The 19,262-nt window shown below is 36.6% G+C and overlaps 1 protein-coding gene across 1 annotated transcript in view; it reads right to left on the reverse strand.

Annotated features, from left to right (window-relative positions):
• The window catches only part of LOC133522068 (uncharacterized), a 117,558-nt gene that overhangs the window by 17,078 nt on the left and 81,218 nt on the right, over nt 1-19,262 (reverse strand). Inside the window, exon 2 of the mRNA XM_061857268.1 lies at nt 5,417-5,771. Within this exon, the coding sequence (XP_061713252.1) occupies nt 5,417-5,771 (355 nt within the window). The remainder of the gene's footprint in view (nt 1-5,416; nt 5,772-19,262) is intronic.

Raw genomic sequence — 19,262 nt, forward strand, 5'->3', positions numbered from 1 at the left:
ATACTAATACGAATCTTATAGAAAACTTGTTAGAATTGGAAAACAGCATATACATTATTTAAAAAGAAACTAACATATTATATCTTGATGTGAGAAGCACCTATACCCCAAAAAAATAATATATAAAATATTTTAATTTCCCTTTCTAAAGTTATGTCACCGTAAGTACTAGCACGCGAAATCGTGAGTTTTACGCACTCACCGCGGAGATTATCGCCAAAAAAATGTAAATACATTTAATCCTGCGCAACGGTTTTTAGAATACTTAGGAATGTAGGGCTCGTGTTTTCTATTTAAACTTTTATTTTTTTATTCCGATATTGGGAGTTAATTTTTTGAAAGTGGGGCAACTATCCAACTGGGGCATCGATTCGGCTTTTACCATAACAAAAGTTATTTGTTTTACAAGGGGGCAAAGTTGTTGGTTAACCTTTCGTTAATATTGATACAGGAGCAAGCGAGAGAATCCAAAATTGAACCACGAGCGTAGCGAGTGGTCGAAAAGTGGAATCTTAAGCGCTGTGTGGGTTTCATACGAGGGTTAAATAAATTTCGAAACCGAGTGAAATCCAAAAAATTTCACCATACCAGCGCAAGGAAAATACTGACTGTAAAATATCAAAACAAAATCAAACCAAATCAATTCAAAATGAATGTTATTAAATATTTATCATTTAAAAGTCAATTCTACCAGCCAACATAAGGAAACGATTTAACATTTGCATTTGATTACTTTGCCATACACGTAGAATAAAAATGCAACTTTTTAATCAGATTTTAACTAATTAAGAGAGCCTTTACCAGCTGGTGTGGCATTTTCGAATTTTGTTTTGCAATACCCACCTTTGTGTGTGTTTCTTGCAATTTACATATATGCGATTACGCTAAACACTTTTCAAATAAAAAAAATGAAATCAGTTAACATAGTAAGTAAATAGATATTCCCAAAACCGAATGTGTTGATGGGATTCATGGATGACGATTCATATGTCACTTAAAATGGTAATTCGTGGCAAAGTAACTATTATTTTGAGAACACCCATGGTCTAACGGACGAGAATGTGAAATATGCCGAGCATACGAAGTTTCCTAAAAAAGTTTTCCCAAGGAACATAAAATTGGAACTAAAAAAATGACAACATTTGTATTATAGAGAGCGATGGGCTTGAAGTGCCACAACTGCTGTTTAAAATATCTCATTGGTGTAACATATAATTTCCAATTAGAAACAAATTTATCCAATTAAATCTAAACTTTTTTATGCATTTAACGTTGTTTATAATACATTATTTAAATATAATATGAAAATTTATAACAAATAACCATGTTGTTTTTATATAAAACGATATTGAATTTTGTCCAAACTTCATAAGATAAGCAAATAATGAGTTTGCACAAATGGAATGTCTATTCGCACACTCACACATGCAAGAGGGACTTTAACTAAGGCCTGATTCGTAACGGATTTGAAAAATCCAAAATGCTGGCACATAGCTCTAAAGACAGATATCCTTCTTTTGTTTTTAATATTGACATTGCTAATGTCACCAAATTATGTAGGCTTCCTTTTTCATTGCGTAAGAGCTGAAAAAACCCAAAAAAGATGAATCAACGTGAACGCCGTGAACAGATTGTCGCTAAATGGATGGAAAATACTCAGCGACCGAACCACTTTATCGCAAAACAATTAAAAATCCCAAGAAATATCGTTGATACTGTTCTAAACCGATACTTTGAGACCCTGTCTACCGCTCAGAAGCCTCGAACCGTGGTGCTCGTGATCCTAGGCAAGACAGGAAAATCATTAAGACGATTTGCAACAACCGAAGTATGTCCGAACGGGATATAGCTAAAAAAAACTCAACAAGTCAGTCAATGGTAAGACGTGCCAAGGAACGGGCTGCTATGAAGTCAAAAAAGAAGCGAATAGTGCTGAAAACATCAGAAAAGCAAAAACTCACAATCAAAACCAGGTCTCGAAAGCTGTACGATTTTCTGGGTACAGACAATTTTCACTTGATTTTGGATGACGAAACCTATGTGAAGGCGGACTTTTCAACACTTCCTGGCAATCAGTTTTATGTTATAGCTGATGGAGAAATTCTTCCAGATTCGGAAACTACCGTGAGAATGGGGAAGTTTGGTTCTAAGTATCTGGTTTGGCAGGCAATTTGCCCATGCGGCGATGGCAGCAATGCTTATGTTACAACTGGCACAATCAATAAAGATATTTACATCAATGAATGTTTGAAGAAACGGTTAATACCATTCATTCGAAAATACGATTCCTCGGCTTTATTTTGGCCAGATCTAGCTACAGCCCACTATGCAACGGATACCCTAAACTTTCTCAATGTCCAGATTGTACCTAAAGCACTGAATCCGCCAAATATTCCACAGTGCCGCCCTATCAAAAGGTATTGGGCTCTGGTCAAAAGAATTTTACGTAAGACAGGTAAGACTGCCAGCAATCAGCACACAGACTTCCTGAGAAAGTGGAACGCAGCGAGCAGGAAAGTGGCTGTCACTGTCGCAAGGCTGATGGAGGCCATTCGACAAAAATTGCGACAGGAGTGGGAGAAAAAGTAGAATTTGAATAATAGTCACGAGATGATAATTATATACTGTTTTATTAAATATAAAATCTACTTTGTCAATTATACCACTAAGCTGACAGATACAGAATTTTCAATTTTTCAAATCCGTTACGAATCAGGCCTTAAGTTTTATAACTATATATCTACATAGGGCACGGCCGTGCCTCCACCAAGACGATAAAGATAGAGGACAAAAGGCAGTGCATATCTTTTCTTTTGATTATTCCATAAATACGAGTATTAACAGATATCAAAACTCTTTAAACAGATGTTGAAAATGCGTTACCTACCCAATGGGAAAAACTCCATCAATAACTTTTTAAACAAAACTAGATATATACAAAATATTAAGTTTAAATGCCCCATACATTTATTATGACGATTTATCTACAGTACCTCAGTAAGATATGATAAATTGTAACATGATTAATCAGTAGTAAAGTAACAAAACAATTTTTTTATAAAATAAAAAAGTACAATTGTTAACCGACCGGTGACCTAGTCGGTAGTGACCCTGCCTATGAAGCCGATGGTCCGAGGTTCAAACCCACTTGTGTAATGAACACAGATATTTGTTCCTGAGTCATGGATGTCTTCTATGTACCTATATAAGTATGTATGTTTGTATATACTTATGTATATCGTCGCATAGTACACATAGTACAAGCTTAGCTTAGTTTGGAGCTATATCGATCTATGTAAGATTGTCCCCAAATATTTATTTATTTATTAGGACGTACTTAATTATTTTTTATTGTTAGTTGCTCGAAATGTCATCCTTGTTGTGTACATACATTGACAGGTCCTCTTTATTGATTAAACCATATTTACGCTATTTACAATTTTATTTACATAAATGTTATTGTATTTTACACATTGAATAATTTTTGGTATCTTTTATATGTACGGAATAATCGCCTAAAAACATTTTACGATGACACCCTGTATAGACCTATGCCATTTATAGCATCAAATATCAATATTGTAATTATTGTGAGTTGCGCAGGGGATCCAATCGCTGTTCGAAAATATTTCAACTTAAACTGGATAACAAGAATAAGTTGTTAGACATAAAACGCGTAATGTATTACCTATTTGACGTACACGGGAAATGAACTAGGTACGTAACCTAATACTAATCGGCTCGGGGTGGAGCTTGGCTATTCTGTATGAAGTAACGGATCAAGAACACAAAATCGATGATTTCTCCGAAAACATTATTCTCTAAACAAATGTACACGAAGAACAATGTATGGTATAGACTACCATTTCTTAGAGCAATTAAATGCGACATAATGCGGATATACAGATGTAATATGGATATAGTGAACAATATTTTGCCATCGTATTTTCTCGGAAACGTTCAAATTTGTCATCCTACATTAGTCAACCTCAGTGCTTTTTGTACTGAGACTGAGCGTATCGCAGTTGTCTCTGTCTATCACTCTTCCATATTAGTGCGACAGTGAGAGTTGCGTTTCGTTCGCTACGGAGTGTTAACAATTGGCACGTTGGCTACGCGGGCTGATCACTATAGCCGTATAGCGTCAGCAGATTCAGTATTGAAATCCGAATTCATACTCATTTGTAGTATGGTGATGACAGAAGGGTATCGGTTTCATGCATTTAAAACCGTTTACACTAATATCTCGCATTATGATGTGAAGGCGTCTGTTGTGACGCATCAGATACGATTTCGATTCCCGTCATAGAGCTGAGGCCGGGAAGCGTGGCGTCACAACAGTCAAGTGTACACGCGGCATTACTTTATGTAAGTATTCATTCCAAAAGCCACGATAACCCTGACGCAAAAAAAAAGTCAGAAGCCGGGACAATACAATAGATAGATGAGAATGTTAGCCATTATAATCGTCATGCATTAGAGCGTCAAACCGACTTAGGTATGTAAATTGTAATTTATTTGATATTATGAATTGAAAGTTCATGTAGCGTCCATCATTATATTCATTATATATTATATATTATTGAGTAGGTATTTATGAAACATGTAGTATATTAACTATTCTTGTATATATAGTTTATCAAGTATTTCAGTTGTTTACGGTATTTCTAATATATATTTTTTCTCATTACACCATTTTTACATATCTGTTTGGCCTGTGGTTGTGGTGGTGGTGGTTACTGTTAGATATTGCCATTAGGTATTAAGTTAACCCTACGTGTTACAGATAGCCCCCTCTGCAGAGCGTGCATGGAGGAGGAGGAGACAGCCGCCCACGTCATTCTTGAATGCCCAGGGGTGGCAGAATACCGGGCACAATACCTCGGTTCCCCGGGGTCTCTCCCAGAAGTCGTCGGCAACATCAAGGGTCTGCTAGGCTTCCTGGTAGAGTTGGGTTGGCAGGAGTAGTGCCGTCAACCCACCATCACGCAAAATAGGCGCGAATTGCGACGTCGAGTTGCGGAAACCCAGCCCGCGAATACGAATAACGAATAACGAATAGGTATTAAGTTCACCATTCGTACATTATTATTGTGTTTTGTGCAAAAAAAATAATTAAATAAATAAATATTGTGTATCGTGCTCACATCATTATACTCGTATGGACGAAAATGAGATGTAAAAAGAATATCACATATTTGGATTCTGATCTGCTCCTTAGATCAAATCTGAAATGAAATATTGCAGTTCGATTAAGACGATTAAACGTATTTACGAAAACGCAAAACCAAAATAACCGTGATACACTAGGTATCCAATTCCAATCCAAGGAACTCGAATTTTAATTGAATTATATTAATAATGCATAATTGCATACAGAGCAAGGTTGTAGAAAGTATCCAATAACATTACGAACCTAGGCATAGAAAGGTAGGTTCGCCGGCGTACTGTGTGGGATACGCTGGCGCGCGGTCTGCGGGCAGGAAGTAGGGGCAGTGTTGCTCAACGAGCTGGCAGACGGACAGGCAGGGCTTAAGGCGAGCCAGCGGCCGGCCAGGCCCGGCGGCGGCGGCGCGCACCCAGCGGCCTACCACGCCGCCGCCGCGCCGCCGGTCCAGGTGGCCCACGCGCTCCAGGTGCCGCGCGCGCCAGCGCGCCGCGTGCTCGGCCGGCGCCCGCCGCGACCGCCCGCCCTCTTCGCCGCCTTCCTCGCCGCCTTCTTCCACCCACAGTGGCACTATAGTGCTGCACGCCCACCGACGATACGTCTCCTGTAATCGTAAAATACTTAACTTAATATTTTCAATTTCATTCATAATAATCGACTATCTACTAAATAAATATAGCCACCTACGTACCAGAAGCTTTAGTTTGAATTTGGAAAACTAAATTAGGAATTAGGCTTTTATAACAGACTTTGGGATACAGGAGTATAAAGAAAAATGTGTACATTTTAATAGGACTCAATTCTGAACCATTAGCATTTAAAGAGATTCAAGTAAGGACATTGTCTTTGAATATATGAACCTATAATGTTAAACTATAATGGTACATTACGATACAAGTGCGAAAAATAGGAAATTAGAAATGAGTGGCGATAAATTAAAACACGACCAAAGGGAGTGTTTTAAATCGACACGAGTTGCGAATTACTTATTCGCACATTTATCGTACAACGTTTTACAGTACATATGGCCCTTTAAATGTTCGACATAGTAACGTAATATGATAATTTTCGCACTAGTGCGGTAAAGTAGCACCATATGTACTGTAACCACTGTTATTAGGAGACATCTAATACTTCGCACTGCTAAGGGTGAATAATAATGGAACTCTAATAGGTCGCTACGTGGGTATTGCTCATGTTGTGTAACTTGGTTAGTTAACGGATTACATATGATTAAGATACCTACTGATTTTTGTAAATAAATATTTAGATAGTCATCATTAAATACTAACTTTTCGCGACATTTTTCTATTATTTCTATAAATATAAATAATTCCGAATACGCGATGCGCTTGCCCTGATAAGCCTCACTTAGAGTGGGGCGATTTTCCGAGATGACCTTCAGTGCGTGACTTCGGTGCCAATTTATTATTTAAACTTTTCGATGTGTGACTTTATTTCCTACAATCTCTCCTTAATATGAAAACATATTAGTAGTGGAGGTCTCCATTAAAACCTTAGAATTTTAAAGATATTTGAGATATAAAACAACACCGAAATTATGTGCAGGCTTTGAAATCAATTTGCGTCACCGAATTCAAAAATGCTTCCACTGAAATCCTTGACACATAAAAAAATGGACGCCCAATGCCAAAGAAATATGTCCAAATATATGGAGCAAACTGACATTAGGAAATGCGTTCTATTAGATACTAATAACGCTTCTTTATAATTTTAGTCAAGAAAAGTACTTCATACAAAAGTGAACTTAATGCAGTACAAATTAAGTGTCAAATTTGCAAACGCACGTTTCAAAACATCGAATACTTTACGGTTAAATGACAGTTGTCCTTTAGCACAGTCGGAATAGAACAAACCTCGAAATCTCGTGGACAGTCTTCAAAGGTATGTATGTAAATTAAAGGCCCCTTATTTATATCCATACCATTTGATATTTGGGGACCTCGAGGAATCGCAGCCATCTTGGAAAATCTATACCATCCTGGAGAAATTAGCGTTTTACGTATAAAACAACATTTAAGCTTATTATACACAAAAAAGTCCAAGATATCATTGGGCTCCGGGTCCCCAGGGTCCGAGGGTCTCCACCCCAAACGGCTCAAAAATACAACCGGAATCAATGGATGCATATTTGCGCCGTTTGAGGCGCTCGGCTGCTTCGGCGGCCGTTCCGGCCTTGGTCGAGGTCCCTGGGAGGTGGGACGGCGCAAGGGTATCCACACATGTGGCGTCCCAAACTAAAGGCCGTCCCAGCTTCCAAGGAACCAGAGTCATGCCGTCCGGCCGCTTGCCATCGTCCCTGTCTAAGCCTGTTATTGATGCTACGGGTGACCAGAGGGCTGGTTCTTTCCTTGCCCAGCGAATTGGCATCGCCATACAGCGCGGTAATGCCACCAGCCTTCTGGGCACCTTACCATCGGGCGACGAGCTAGCCCCCATTTTTTATTTGTAAATATATGTATTTAGATATGTTTCTTTACTTTAGTTATATTCTTTTTTGTATTCGGTTATTAAATTTATTTACTTAGATATCATTGCGAAAAAACTACATCTTGTTATAGAAAATACTTTCTGAATCTTGGTTTAGCGCTTATACACTTCCAGAGGACATTCTCTTAATAGGAAACTCGGAGGAATATGAATTCCACTTCTGTCTATACATTTATACATAATCTACCCCAATATCAACATTTTACTGGACTGTGACTTAATCAGAAAGTAGGCTTATGGGTTTAAGTACTGATGATTCAGTAAGTACACCCTGTAGCTTAGGATAATAGCCGAATTAAAAAAAATGACATATCAGTAGATTTCCCTGGCCCTTCACGACCTGTTTACACTTGTTTTATTAAAGAAAAATCAGTAGAGCCTTGCGAGGACTCCAAATATTAAAACATATTTTTTCTTTTAGCGCCTAAATTATAGAGCAGATTTCAATAAAACAGACATCAGTAGAACCGTAATTGTTACAGGAGTGCCATGCAATACAAATTTGCTAAAATTAACGGAAGAAAAATGTTTACGGCTAAATATTGTGATTGCAAAAACAGATCTTAAGTATTCATTGGGGTTCAAACAATTGTGATATTAATGAAATTGGACACATACAATATCTGGGATCCATGTTAACGTTCCTTAAAATTCGAGCTTTGCGGACCACAAAGATCATGCGCCATCATGAGAAGTAGGTATACGTCTTTTTTCTTTTTTCTATTTTTCTCAGCTTTATGTCAATATTGTATATGGCGAAACGGAAGCTTATTAAATTTCACACAAAAATGTTATATAAGACTATGTCTCTAAAACGAAGCATTATTTTGTAAATATGGGTCATAAGTCGAAAGGTTGTACGAAGTCATTTTCTACTAAGTTTTATTCAACGGAAACTCAGGAAAAAATACTTTAAGAGGCCGTTATGGATTTTAGTCGCAAAAATGACAAATTGATAGATTTAGTCGATGAAATTGTACACCTTTTGTTAACTATTAGAAATAACAAGTATTGGTCTCTATTAGCGCGTCTTATCTTTCATTTTAATATTTTTTTTTTAAAAGATACTCACTTAATTCGTAATGATTTTTTTTAATTTCAAAGCAATTAATGATTTCAAAGCAACATCTGTAGTAGATATTCCACACTTTTTGACTGTCCTCAAACAATAAGATGGCATACCGGTCCTAAAACGAGTTTATGACATTCGCACTTAAGTGCCATGAAGGAAAATAACACAATATTTCACCTTTTACCTACACCCGGTAAACAAGAAACTTTTAAGTGGTGTTAATGAACATATTCGCTAAAAAAATATTTTTTGTGCCCTCCGGGCGGAAAGCGTCAACATTTCTCACGCTGCGCTAAACGAAGTTGCCGCTTTCCGCCTCCGTTGATCAGTATACGCACCACGGAAGGAAACGTAGGACACTCCATCCCGCGTGTTTGCCACCCTCGCCTTCGGCTCGGGTAACAATTTTACATGCGGCATGCAATTTTCTACTTTTCTCCCCTTGGGACACAAATAACTAAATGCACCCATAAAGCACCCGTATTGCACACGCAAAACAAGTTTTTTTGGGTTCCTAAATGGCAGACTTTTCAAGCGTGAACTCCCTTAATTTAAAACTACTTGAGGTTCTTGATGTCCTAATGGTCTAATTACCTATTCATTATGATCTTCTGCACCCTCAAATACTTGAACTAAATAAAATTAAACTCCGATAGTTAGACATAAGGACATTGAGAATTGTTAAAACAAAATAATGTCGATTTTAACCTTATGCACTATGTTCAATTAGTGTTCATGGCTATATGCTTTCGAAATGTCGATCAGAACGCTCAGTGCCTTAGAAGCGATCTCAAGATTAGAAGGCTACTTTATTTTTTGTGTGCACTTTGCATAGTATTAACATATATACAAAAGACAAGTTATTTTAAAAGTGGGATCTAGTTGGCTACATTTGTTTGACATAGCTAACACGTCTAAATGTATCGAGCTGTACTTTAGGGCCTTAGGTAATACAGAAGATAATTCATATGAGCTGGTTATGCACAGTAAGGTATGCCTGATGCGCAGTTTTGCCTGTATAGTTCAACTGCATAGGTAAAGCTGGTTAGGAAACTACACAGTCGAATGCCACATACGCTCCTTTTTACCTGTGCAGTTGGCAAAATTGCGCAAGCATATTACCCTAGTGTTTATGAGCAGTTTAACCCGCACTAGCATAGCATATACCACATTATAGTTAGATTAGCTAGCAGATATACCTACAGGATTTCGCAGATAGTAAAGAGTATAAATTATGAAATCATACTGTAAATAAAATATTTAACTAAAAAATAACCAATGTTTTATCACACTGAAAGTCCTCCTAACGTAGGCAAAGAAACTCATTGTCTAAAATGTGTAAGTGAAAGCTAATGGGTAACTACCCCAGATCATTGCGATTAACTTGAGAAATTACCGATTTTCATATTTTACAATTTAATCTTGATACTACTCCCAGAGTATTCACGCGCACCAATCAACGTAAGCGATCATAAACGACCATATTAATCAAGATAGAAAACCTCAACATATTGTTAAATTGGAATACCGCTTCATTACCTAAGTATGTATGATGTGATGAATATTGATTAACGCTTAATTTTTGTATGTGAAATTAAAAAATGAAAAATTAACCAAGCAAGGCGAGTAAATGTGGTATGGCGACGGATACTCTTGACGGTTCTCGACCCTTCTCACTGTTATCTTTATAGCCTTTTTTAAAATTACGTCTCAGGGAAAATCACACCGCTCGCTAAGGCAGTGATTAATTAGTTATCAAGAGTGGAAGCACGTTGCGTACACCGTCCGGCAAAATACATTCTTGATAAGGGACATAATGCAGTTAAAATATAAGCACAACTTTTTACCAACGAGAACACGGCCCGATTCGAAGAATGATTAAGACACATTTAAGATCTTGGAAAAATGTTTAACAGATCGATAACTAAACGACATGTCAAAATTGATGTTTATTTTGATTCCGTTGTGATTCTAATAAGATTTATCTACGATATTTCTAACGTCAAAGTGACATTGGTTGCCCGAATCGAGCTACTTCTGTCAATTATACGACATAAAAACGATATCTAAATGAGAACTTATCTAAACCAGAACTTTAAACGACATAATCGCACAGAATTTTGAAGTTTGAAATAACATTTGCACTATCAGGGCTGTCAAAATTGCTGCCAACTTATTTTGGTATGACTCTACTGATGTTTTTATCAATGTGTCCGAGGAGAAGTTCTTTTGTTCTTGAATTTGAATCCTTACGTTCTTATTCGAAGAATGAGATAAGATAACGATAAGTTCTGGTTTAGATGAATTCTCATTTAGATATCGTTTGTATGTCGTATTGTCATTGACAGAAGCAGCTCGATTCGGGCAACCAATGTCACTTTGACGTTAGAAATATCGTAGATAGATCTTATTGGGATCACAGCGGAATCGAAATAAACGTCAATTTTGACATGTCGTTTAGTTATCGATCTTTTAAAGGTCTTTCCAAGATCTTAAACGTGTCTTAATTATTCTTCGAATCGGGCCTTAGTCTCAGCAGGTTACGTATCAGTCTGTCATCAGAAAAAATGTTGTTGGTGCTTTTTCTTCGCTTTGGAGAAGGTGCCATGTATAATAAACTGAAATAAACATCCGGACGAATCAATGGCCTGTATGGGAGCCCTGAAGCAGCGTTGGACGAACGTTAATTATAATTAAACACTAACAGTTATAAATTATACAGTTTACGGTTCAATTTGCATTAACGTTTCGGCCAACACTGCCCTAAAGACACCAGAACGGGTTGTTACAACGATAGAAATGGACTGTATATGAGAATAAATAAGAAAATACTTGTTTTTTAGTATATGAAATTTAATCCAGTTTATAATTTATATAGTAGTCTCTACTTGAAATAAATAAAATTAAAATATTTCCTTAAATCTAAAAAATAAATACCTATAAACAGTTTAATTTGTTTTAATTCTTATAATAATCCCTCGAATGCGGCCTGTCAAATTTGATCATTGAAAAAGTGACCTTGACATTTAAAACAATAAATTTAAATTCCCATGCACGGATCCTTATCATACACGGACAAGGGGATAGTGGTGTCATAAAATATACATGTTTATAACTATCATTGTATATGTATGTTTATAATTACGATTGTATATGTAGGTTTATAACTATGCATATAAAAATATTTATAATAAATCTAAAAAAGGCTCCTGCGGCATAGTACCGAAAACGCTGGCAGCATTTCCTCGCTGGATTGTTAAACTAATACGCTGAGCGAGGAAGCTGCCAGCAGCAGATTGCATATTATCGAAACGCAACTAGACCGGGAGGCCGATTCTGATTTGAAAATTCGTCATGGTTTCCATTTCGCCAGCAACTTGAGGGCAATTAGAGTTGTCTCACCACAACAAATACTATAACCACTTATGAAAATAAGGCCAATACAGGCAAGTGTAGCATAAGGGCACGTGTGGCTAGCCTTCACATTGATGTCTGTTTACAAATTGATTAGTGTTTATTGCGAGTTCATACATTTGTTACTTGCTACTTGCTAGTGGTAAATTGTATATGAACTCGCATTAAACACTAATCAATGTGTAAGCAGACCTCAATGTGACGGCCAGCCACACTTACCCGTATTCCACACTTATCCGTATTGACCTTACCTCAAATGTATAATTCTGTTGCCACTGTTAGTCGATATACTATTGTCATCTTGCCTTTCGCATCGTCCCTGACACAAAATATATAAGTGTTAAATAACTGTGTATAAATCAAAACGCACAACATTTACTAAGAATTGAGTTGAATTATGTAGTGCCTGTTCATTGGAAAATCACATTTTGTAAATCGACTACCTATAAGTCTGTACCCCTAGTGTAAATTTAATGGACATCATAACGTGACGAACGCGTTTGCGTTAAGTCTCATTTTGTATAGGATTTTGAGTTTCCAAAACGTCCCGCTTGGCGCGCTCTTTCTAAATCCAATACAAAATGAGACTAAACGCAAACGCGTATGTCACGTTTCGAAATCGAATTTATTTACGCTAGGGGTACTGAACACTTGGGAGTGTAAATTTATTCCATAACGTGGCGTGACGTACGCGTTTGCGTTAAGTCTTATTTTGTATGAAATTTAGAAACAGCGCGCCAAGCGCGACGTTTTGGAAACTCAAAATTCCATACAAAAGGAGACTTAACGCAAACGCGTTCGTCACGTCTCGCTATCGAATAAATTTACACTACACAAATTTACACAATTTATTGCGCATAAAATATGAAGTTATCATTGGTAGGCTGACATAAATAAAAACAATATACAATCCTGACTAAAAAATTATAATATTATAATATGTTGTGATAAGACTGTACCTCTGTTAGTTTGACTCGGACTACTCTATTAATTTTACACGCATGATCCTGAGGAATTTAAATTTTAATTCCGAAAAAACTTCATTACAGATTCTTACTTATTTATATAGGATGTACCTTTCATGAAATTATCGTTTAAGAGGATACAAAACGTAGTCCTTAATTTACTCCCTGGATATTGACATTGTGAAAAATATTTTACACATTTTATTTTATATTAACCATTCTTTACTTTTCCCCTTCAATCACTTTATTTTATTTTTAGAGTTAGGAGCGAAAACCAATATAATAAATATTATCTTAGTTTGACTACCATTTTGTATGTATCTCCTCACTTACTTAAAGGTTAGCTGGAAGAGATCCCTTAAGGGGATAAGTTCGCCTTTGTACACATTAACTGTATTCTTTCTGTGTTATGTACTTTTGCTTTGTGCTTAATAAAGTGTTTACTACTACTACTACTTCGTCTTCCTCGCGTTGTCCCGGCATTTGTCAGGGCTCATGGGAGCCTGGGGTCCGCTTGACAGCTAGTCCCAAGATTTGGCGTAGGCACTAGTTTTTACGAAAGCGACTGCCATCTGACCTTCCAACCCAGAGGGTAAACCTGGTTGGGATTAGTCAGGTTTCCTCACGATGTTTTCCTTCACCTAAAAGCGACTGGTAAATATCAAATGATATTTCGTACGTAAGTTCCGAAAAACTCATTGGTACGAGCCGGGTTTGAACCCGCGACCTCTGGATTGCAAGTCACATCAAGGACGCGTGGTGATGAAAGTTAATTTACATTTCAGATATTCAAGAGACGAAGGTTTGAACAAAATGGAGAATAAAATACTTAGGATTCTAAGGGATCTATGACCACGGATATAGATCCAATCTAGGATGGTCGTATTTGCGTAGTGCGAAATTGAAACATATGTCATTAATAATAAGACGGTCTAGCTTATTGAGGTCCTCCTGAGAGATATATTAATCCGAGAAATTAAATAAGAATATAATAAGAGAAATTAAGATATTAAATAGAAATATATCCTGGTAAATCAAGGAGAAAATTAAAATTATAGAGATAAGGCAATATTTCAGAAATTTTCCGTCTTATTTCTGAGACTTGGTCATTCCAGGTAAGGATAGAGTCTTATACAAGCCCGAGATTTTTCGCTTGCTTAGTTGCTGGAATGACGGTGCTATCAAAACAAAATCGACGCTACAGAAACCGCACCAAGCTTTATTTTTTGATGATGGCTGCCCAGAATGATAGCCATTGATAACATTTTGCCGGATTAACACTGATGCCAAAGCTACTAGACCATTTAGCTATGTGGACTAGGTCATGGTTGATGAGGTAAAAGCCAGAATGTAGGTATGTTTTTCACAGAAGCTTGGGCGTACCTTTAGTTGCAAAGCAGCTGCGGATTTCGAAGGTGATTTGGTCAATAAAGATGGAGTATAAAGGAGGTGAAAGAATCCCATATTGTGGTACCCCCTGTGTTCAGGTCAGACCAGGCAGATAAGCAACGACTGGCTTTAACTGTATAAACACGGTCAGAAAGGCAAGACGTGACCCACTCAGTCGCTTTTGATGAGACCTTCAGATGTGTAAGAGTCGCAACAAGTAGGCCGTGATCAACAGCATTAAAAGCGTGGGGAAAATCGATAAGCACCAACACCTTTTTTTTAGAATTCTCCATGCCGTTTCTTACATCTTTAACAATATTGAAAAGTGTGGTGGTAGTGCTGTGTCCTGATCGAAATCACAATTATAACGAATAAAGTAGGTTGTTACCGTGTCTCAATTTAGAAATCTGTTTATGAGCTGTTGTCTCAAGAAATTTTGCGTGAAAAGGAAGAATAGAGATGGGGGTTTGATAATTTAGGTAGTGGGATAATAAAGGTCTTTGTGAAGGAAATACCTCAGTGACCAACGACCTAACTGACATAACTATCTTTCGGGTCTCATCATTTGTAACTAGAGCACGAAAAGCCCTGTCTCTCCTCATCATCGCCATACGCACGCCTTTTAATATCCATGGATCAGGTGGCCTCTTTAGCCAAACTGCTCGAACCGGAGATTTTATTATTAACTGGGTGTCTGCAACGTGCCTATCTAATCAGAGCTAGTGGCACCCTCCTTTAATTTGTTTACACCAATTCGTGCAAAACCACGTAAGTAAACGACTATTGGTCCGGGTATTCAGAAATAGTAGGCAAATAAATACATAGTAGATCCATGCCGGTTGCGGCCGCAACCTACTTAACAAAGAAATGGAATCAAACGAAGAGTTTCCGTTTGTCGGAGTGCATCCGACAATAGCGAGTATAGCGACTCGGAAAGGAAATTCTCACTTTGTTTGTAGTAACACTTAGTCGGTCGCATAGTTTTCGTAAATTATTAAATTACCTGCGTATTTAATTTAAATGGTGGTCTCCTTGTTGTAAACTCTGATTTTTAGTTCCGTGGAATTCTGACAGCTGTCATAATTTTTTAATAAAATTTTTTCACTGTACATACAAGGTGTAACAAAGATATTTTTATCGTGTTCTGATTAGGAAAAAGTAAAAAAAAAATTAAGACGAAATTATTTATTTTTATGTGAAGTTAATATTTCTTGCACAAACTCTTATTTAACTGAAAAATATATTGGCACGTTCAAGTTGCAATTGTTGAAAACCGAATGACATGAGTCATGACGTAAACAGTTTTGCAATTTATTTACAGCTGACAATAACAACTGCGTTTCTTTTTCGAAGCTGCAACGCTGGATTCATATTTTGCTGGACAGTATAAGTATATTAGCCAACAAGATAGTACAAAGATTAAAAAATATGATTTTAGTCCAAAAGTTTACGATATATGGAAGAAAGTAACAATTATCTTTAATCCCAGGAAATACCTGATATTTTCTCATGTCCAAATAGTGCACTTTAAAATTAAACTATCTTTGTTTTTCAGAATAAAGTATAATTATGATTGTAAGTAAAAATGATTATGTCAAAATGTATTTCCAACATTTAATTTTGACTTGTAATTCTCACCACAAACTTAAGAAGTATTTTTTTGGCCTGCCAGTACCAGGAAACGTCAGAATTCCAGGAATTTACTTAACTAAAAACCAGAGCCTAGAGTAAGCAAGCACATTTAATGTGATCAACTTATGATTATAGCACGTTAGATGAACTAGTTATTTTACAGGTGTTACACAATATAGGGGCAGGCTAAGATTAAAATAGTGGTGTTATATTTTTCCAAGTTGCTAAAAATATATTTTTGTGATTTAATAAAGGTTTTTTCCCCGATGAAGGGTTGTTATTCAATAATATATTTGTCGGTAAATAACATTACGTTCCAGTTATATTAAAATTTCCAAGTAATAAACTCCGCACACACCTTCCCACCTTCCAATTAATCGTCAGAGTTTTTTTTTTAGCTTTTAGCGACGCTACTGACTGGCATTGCCTCAAAGGAGGCGGTAGCGCGTTCCAGAGTTTGACAGAGTATACAGTGAATTTATTTTGTTATATGTTGGATGGTGTTTGAGAAGCGGGATAATTAGAGAGGAAATGATCGGAGCTAGAGCATAGTCGGTGGTATTATCAACCGCCTGGAACTTGAACCACTCTGAGAGGTAAGGTCGAGAAGAGGGAATGACCAGTACTTTGAAAAGGGGAGTAACGTATGTATGCCTCTATGGCAGCGTATAGGTAACCACTTGAGTTTACAGCGAAATGACGAAATGTGGTCCAATTTGCGCAGGCCAAAAAAGTTTCTCGTTAAGGTCGCGACAACCCCGTAGTCTCGGAGAGGATGTATGACTCTACTGGAAAGATGACTTTCTAGTAAAAAAAAATGGTAGGAAATTTCGTAATCTTCGAAGGGAAAGTAGAGAGGAGAAGATTTTCTTGCTGACGTCGGTTATATAGGCTGATTAGAAAAGAGTCTGGTTCATGATTGTGCCTAAATTCCTAAGAGTAGAGGAGAACGGAATATGATATTCGTCAAAGTTTAATTGGCTATTTTCGAGATAAAGTAAAATCCACCAGTGATAATTGCCTGCGATTTCTTGGCATTTTGTTCTTCTTCTTGAGTATTATTATAATAAGTATTATAAAAGGCATTTGTGATTTGCTCAATTCATGTGATTTGACGTAATATTTTTTCTAGTTTTAGGTTTGTATTGTATTATATAACAAGGCATTTAATTTACAGGGGGCTCTACTATTGATAATGACATGTCATATAGGTATTTACTCAAAAATGAGAGTAAATTATATAAGTATGTAAGAAGCCGATGGTCCTGGGTTCGAATCCCGGTAAAGATATGTATTTGTGTGGTGAGCACAGGTATATGTTCCTGAGTCATGGATGTTTTCAATGTACTTATTTAAGTATTTGTATATTATTATATATATCGTTGTCTGAGTACCCACAACGAAAGCCTTCTTGAGCTTACCGTTGGAATTAGACAATTTGTGTAAGAATGACTCTATAAATGTTTATAAATTGTATTATATTCTAACAGTTAAAAGAGTTTAAATTTGCCTATCCACAGACTGTAACTATTATTATTAAAAAATCTGTGTGGATGATGCATGAGACATACAATACAAACTCAGGAACAATATATTGTACCTATCTCCCTTGCAGCCTTTATAAGGCTTGCATTGCCTTTGTTCCTAGTTCATTAAAGCCTACTAATGGAATATCGAGTTTCGGTTGCATTATTGGGTGAGGTGAGCATCAAGCATCTTGTCTCGCTTATAAAAACCAATTCATAATTTTATCTCAGTGGCTCTTTCCATCGCTTTGCACCAAAATAGCGATAATTACCGATATAAAAAGTAACACTTATTTTATCTGGTGGATAAAGCCAATCGCCATCAATAACTACGCCTGCTGTTCACGGTATACTGCAATATATTATTACAAGTGATCAAAACAATATTACACAGTAAATAGCAGAAACCATTTTTTCTCCCAGATTTGCCAAGGAAACATAGAAAACTTAATTATTCAGTACTTATTCCATTAATTTTATTTCGTTGCAAGCTGCACCTTGAATGCTGTTTGTTCTTATTCATAAGTCATAAAAATCATAAGTTGAAGATGTTTCATCTATTTTTATAATAGGTAAATCCAGTGTACGATATAAGGTTATTAAACAATCATCGAATACTCTTATTAATTCATCGCTAAAGATGCATCTTATAAAACAAAATCGCAGTTTTTATACATATTCATTAGTTGAGGTTAGATGAGGTAAGAATAACATAGTTTATTTTGCTAGAGGCAAGACAAACACTATGACGATTACATAAACTGTGTGAAACTATGATATTTGCATGGACAGACTCTTACCTAAACCTTACTATTTAAATTTAAATTGGCTCGATAGAAAAAAAAAACGTAATTTTCTGTACTTTATCGTTACCCTACTAACTTATAGCAGCATACAGCGTGATTCGAAAAACGAAATACGATAACGATAAGTCCTGCCCGCATAGCCAACGTTACAATCGTTAACGCTCTGTAGCGTAGCGTAGTCTTCTTTCTCTATCACTCTTCCATTTTAGTGCGACTGTGACAGTTGCGTTTCGTTCGTCACGGAGCGTGAACGATAGGCATGTTGGCTACGCGGCCTGGTTTAGATAAGTTCTCATTTAGATATCGTTTGTATGTCATATAATTGTCAGAAACAGCTCAATTCGGGCAACCAATGTCACTTTGACGTTAGAAATATCGTAGATAGATCTTATTGGGATCACAGCGGAATCGAAATAAACGTATTTTTTTTACATGTCGATTAGTTATAGATCTTTTAAAGATCTTTCCAAGATCTTAAACGTGTCTTAATCATTTTTCGAATAGGGCCGATAATTTTAGTATAAAATAGCTAAAGATATAGCCTTTATAATTTCAAACATAAATATATTTTTAGAGAAATTGAGGTAACGTGTAAACCGTACGATAGCCTTATCTTGCGTCACATGTTTGGCGCTGTACGCTATTGCTTTTGTTCCCTTCTAATTCTTGCCTTTATGTCCCCTTTTAAAAGATCAAAATGAGTGACACATTGAGGTTATGGTTGCCTTGGTTAGGTTAGCAGGTAGGTACTTGATTACTAGCTTAATTGGTAAGGTTATG

Source organism: Cydia pomonella, chromosome 1 (assembly GCF_033807575.1).
Source record: "Cydia pomonella isolate Wapato2018A chromosome 1, ilCydPomo1, whole genome shotgun sequence".
Taxonomy (NCBI): Eukaryota; Metazoa; Arthropoda; class Insecta; order Lepidoptera; family Tortricidae; genus Cydia; species Cydia pomonella.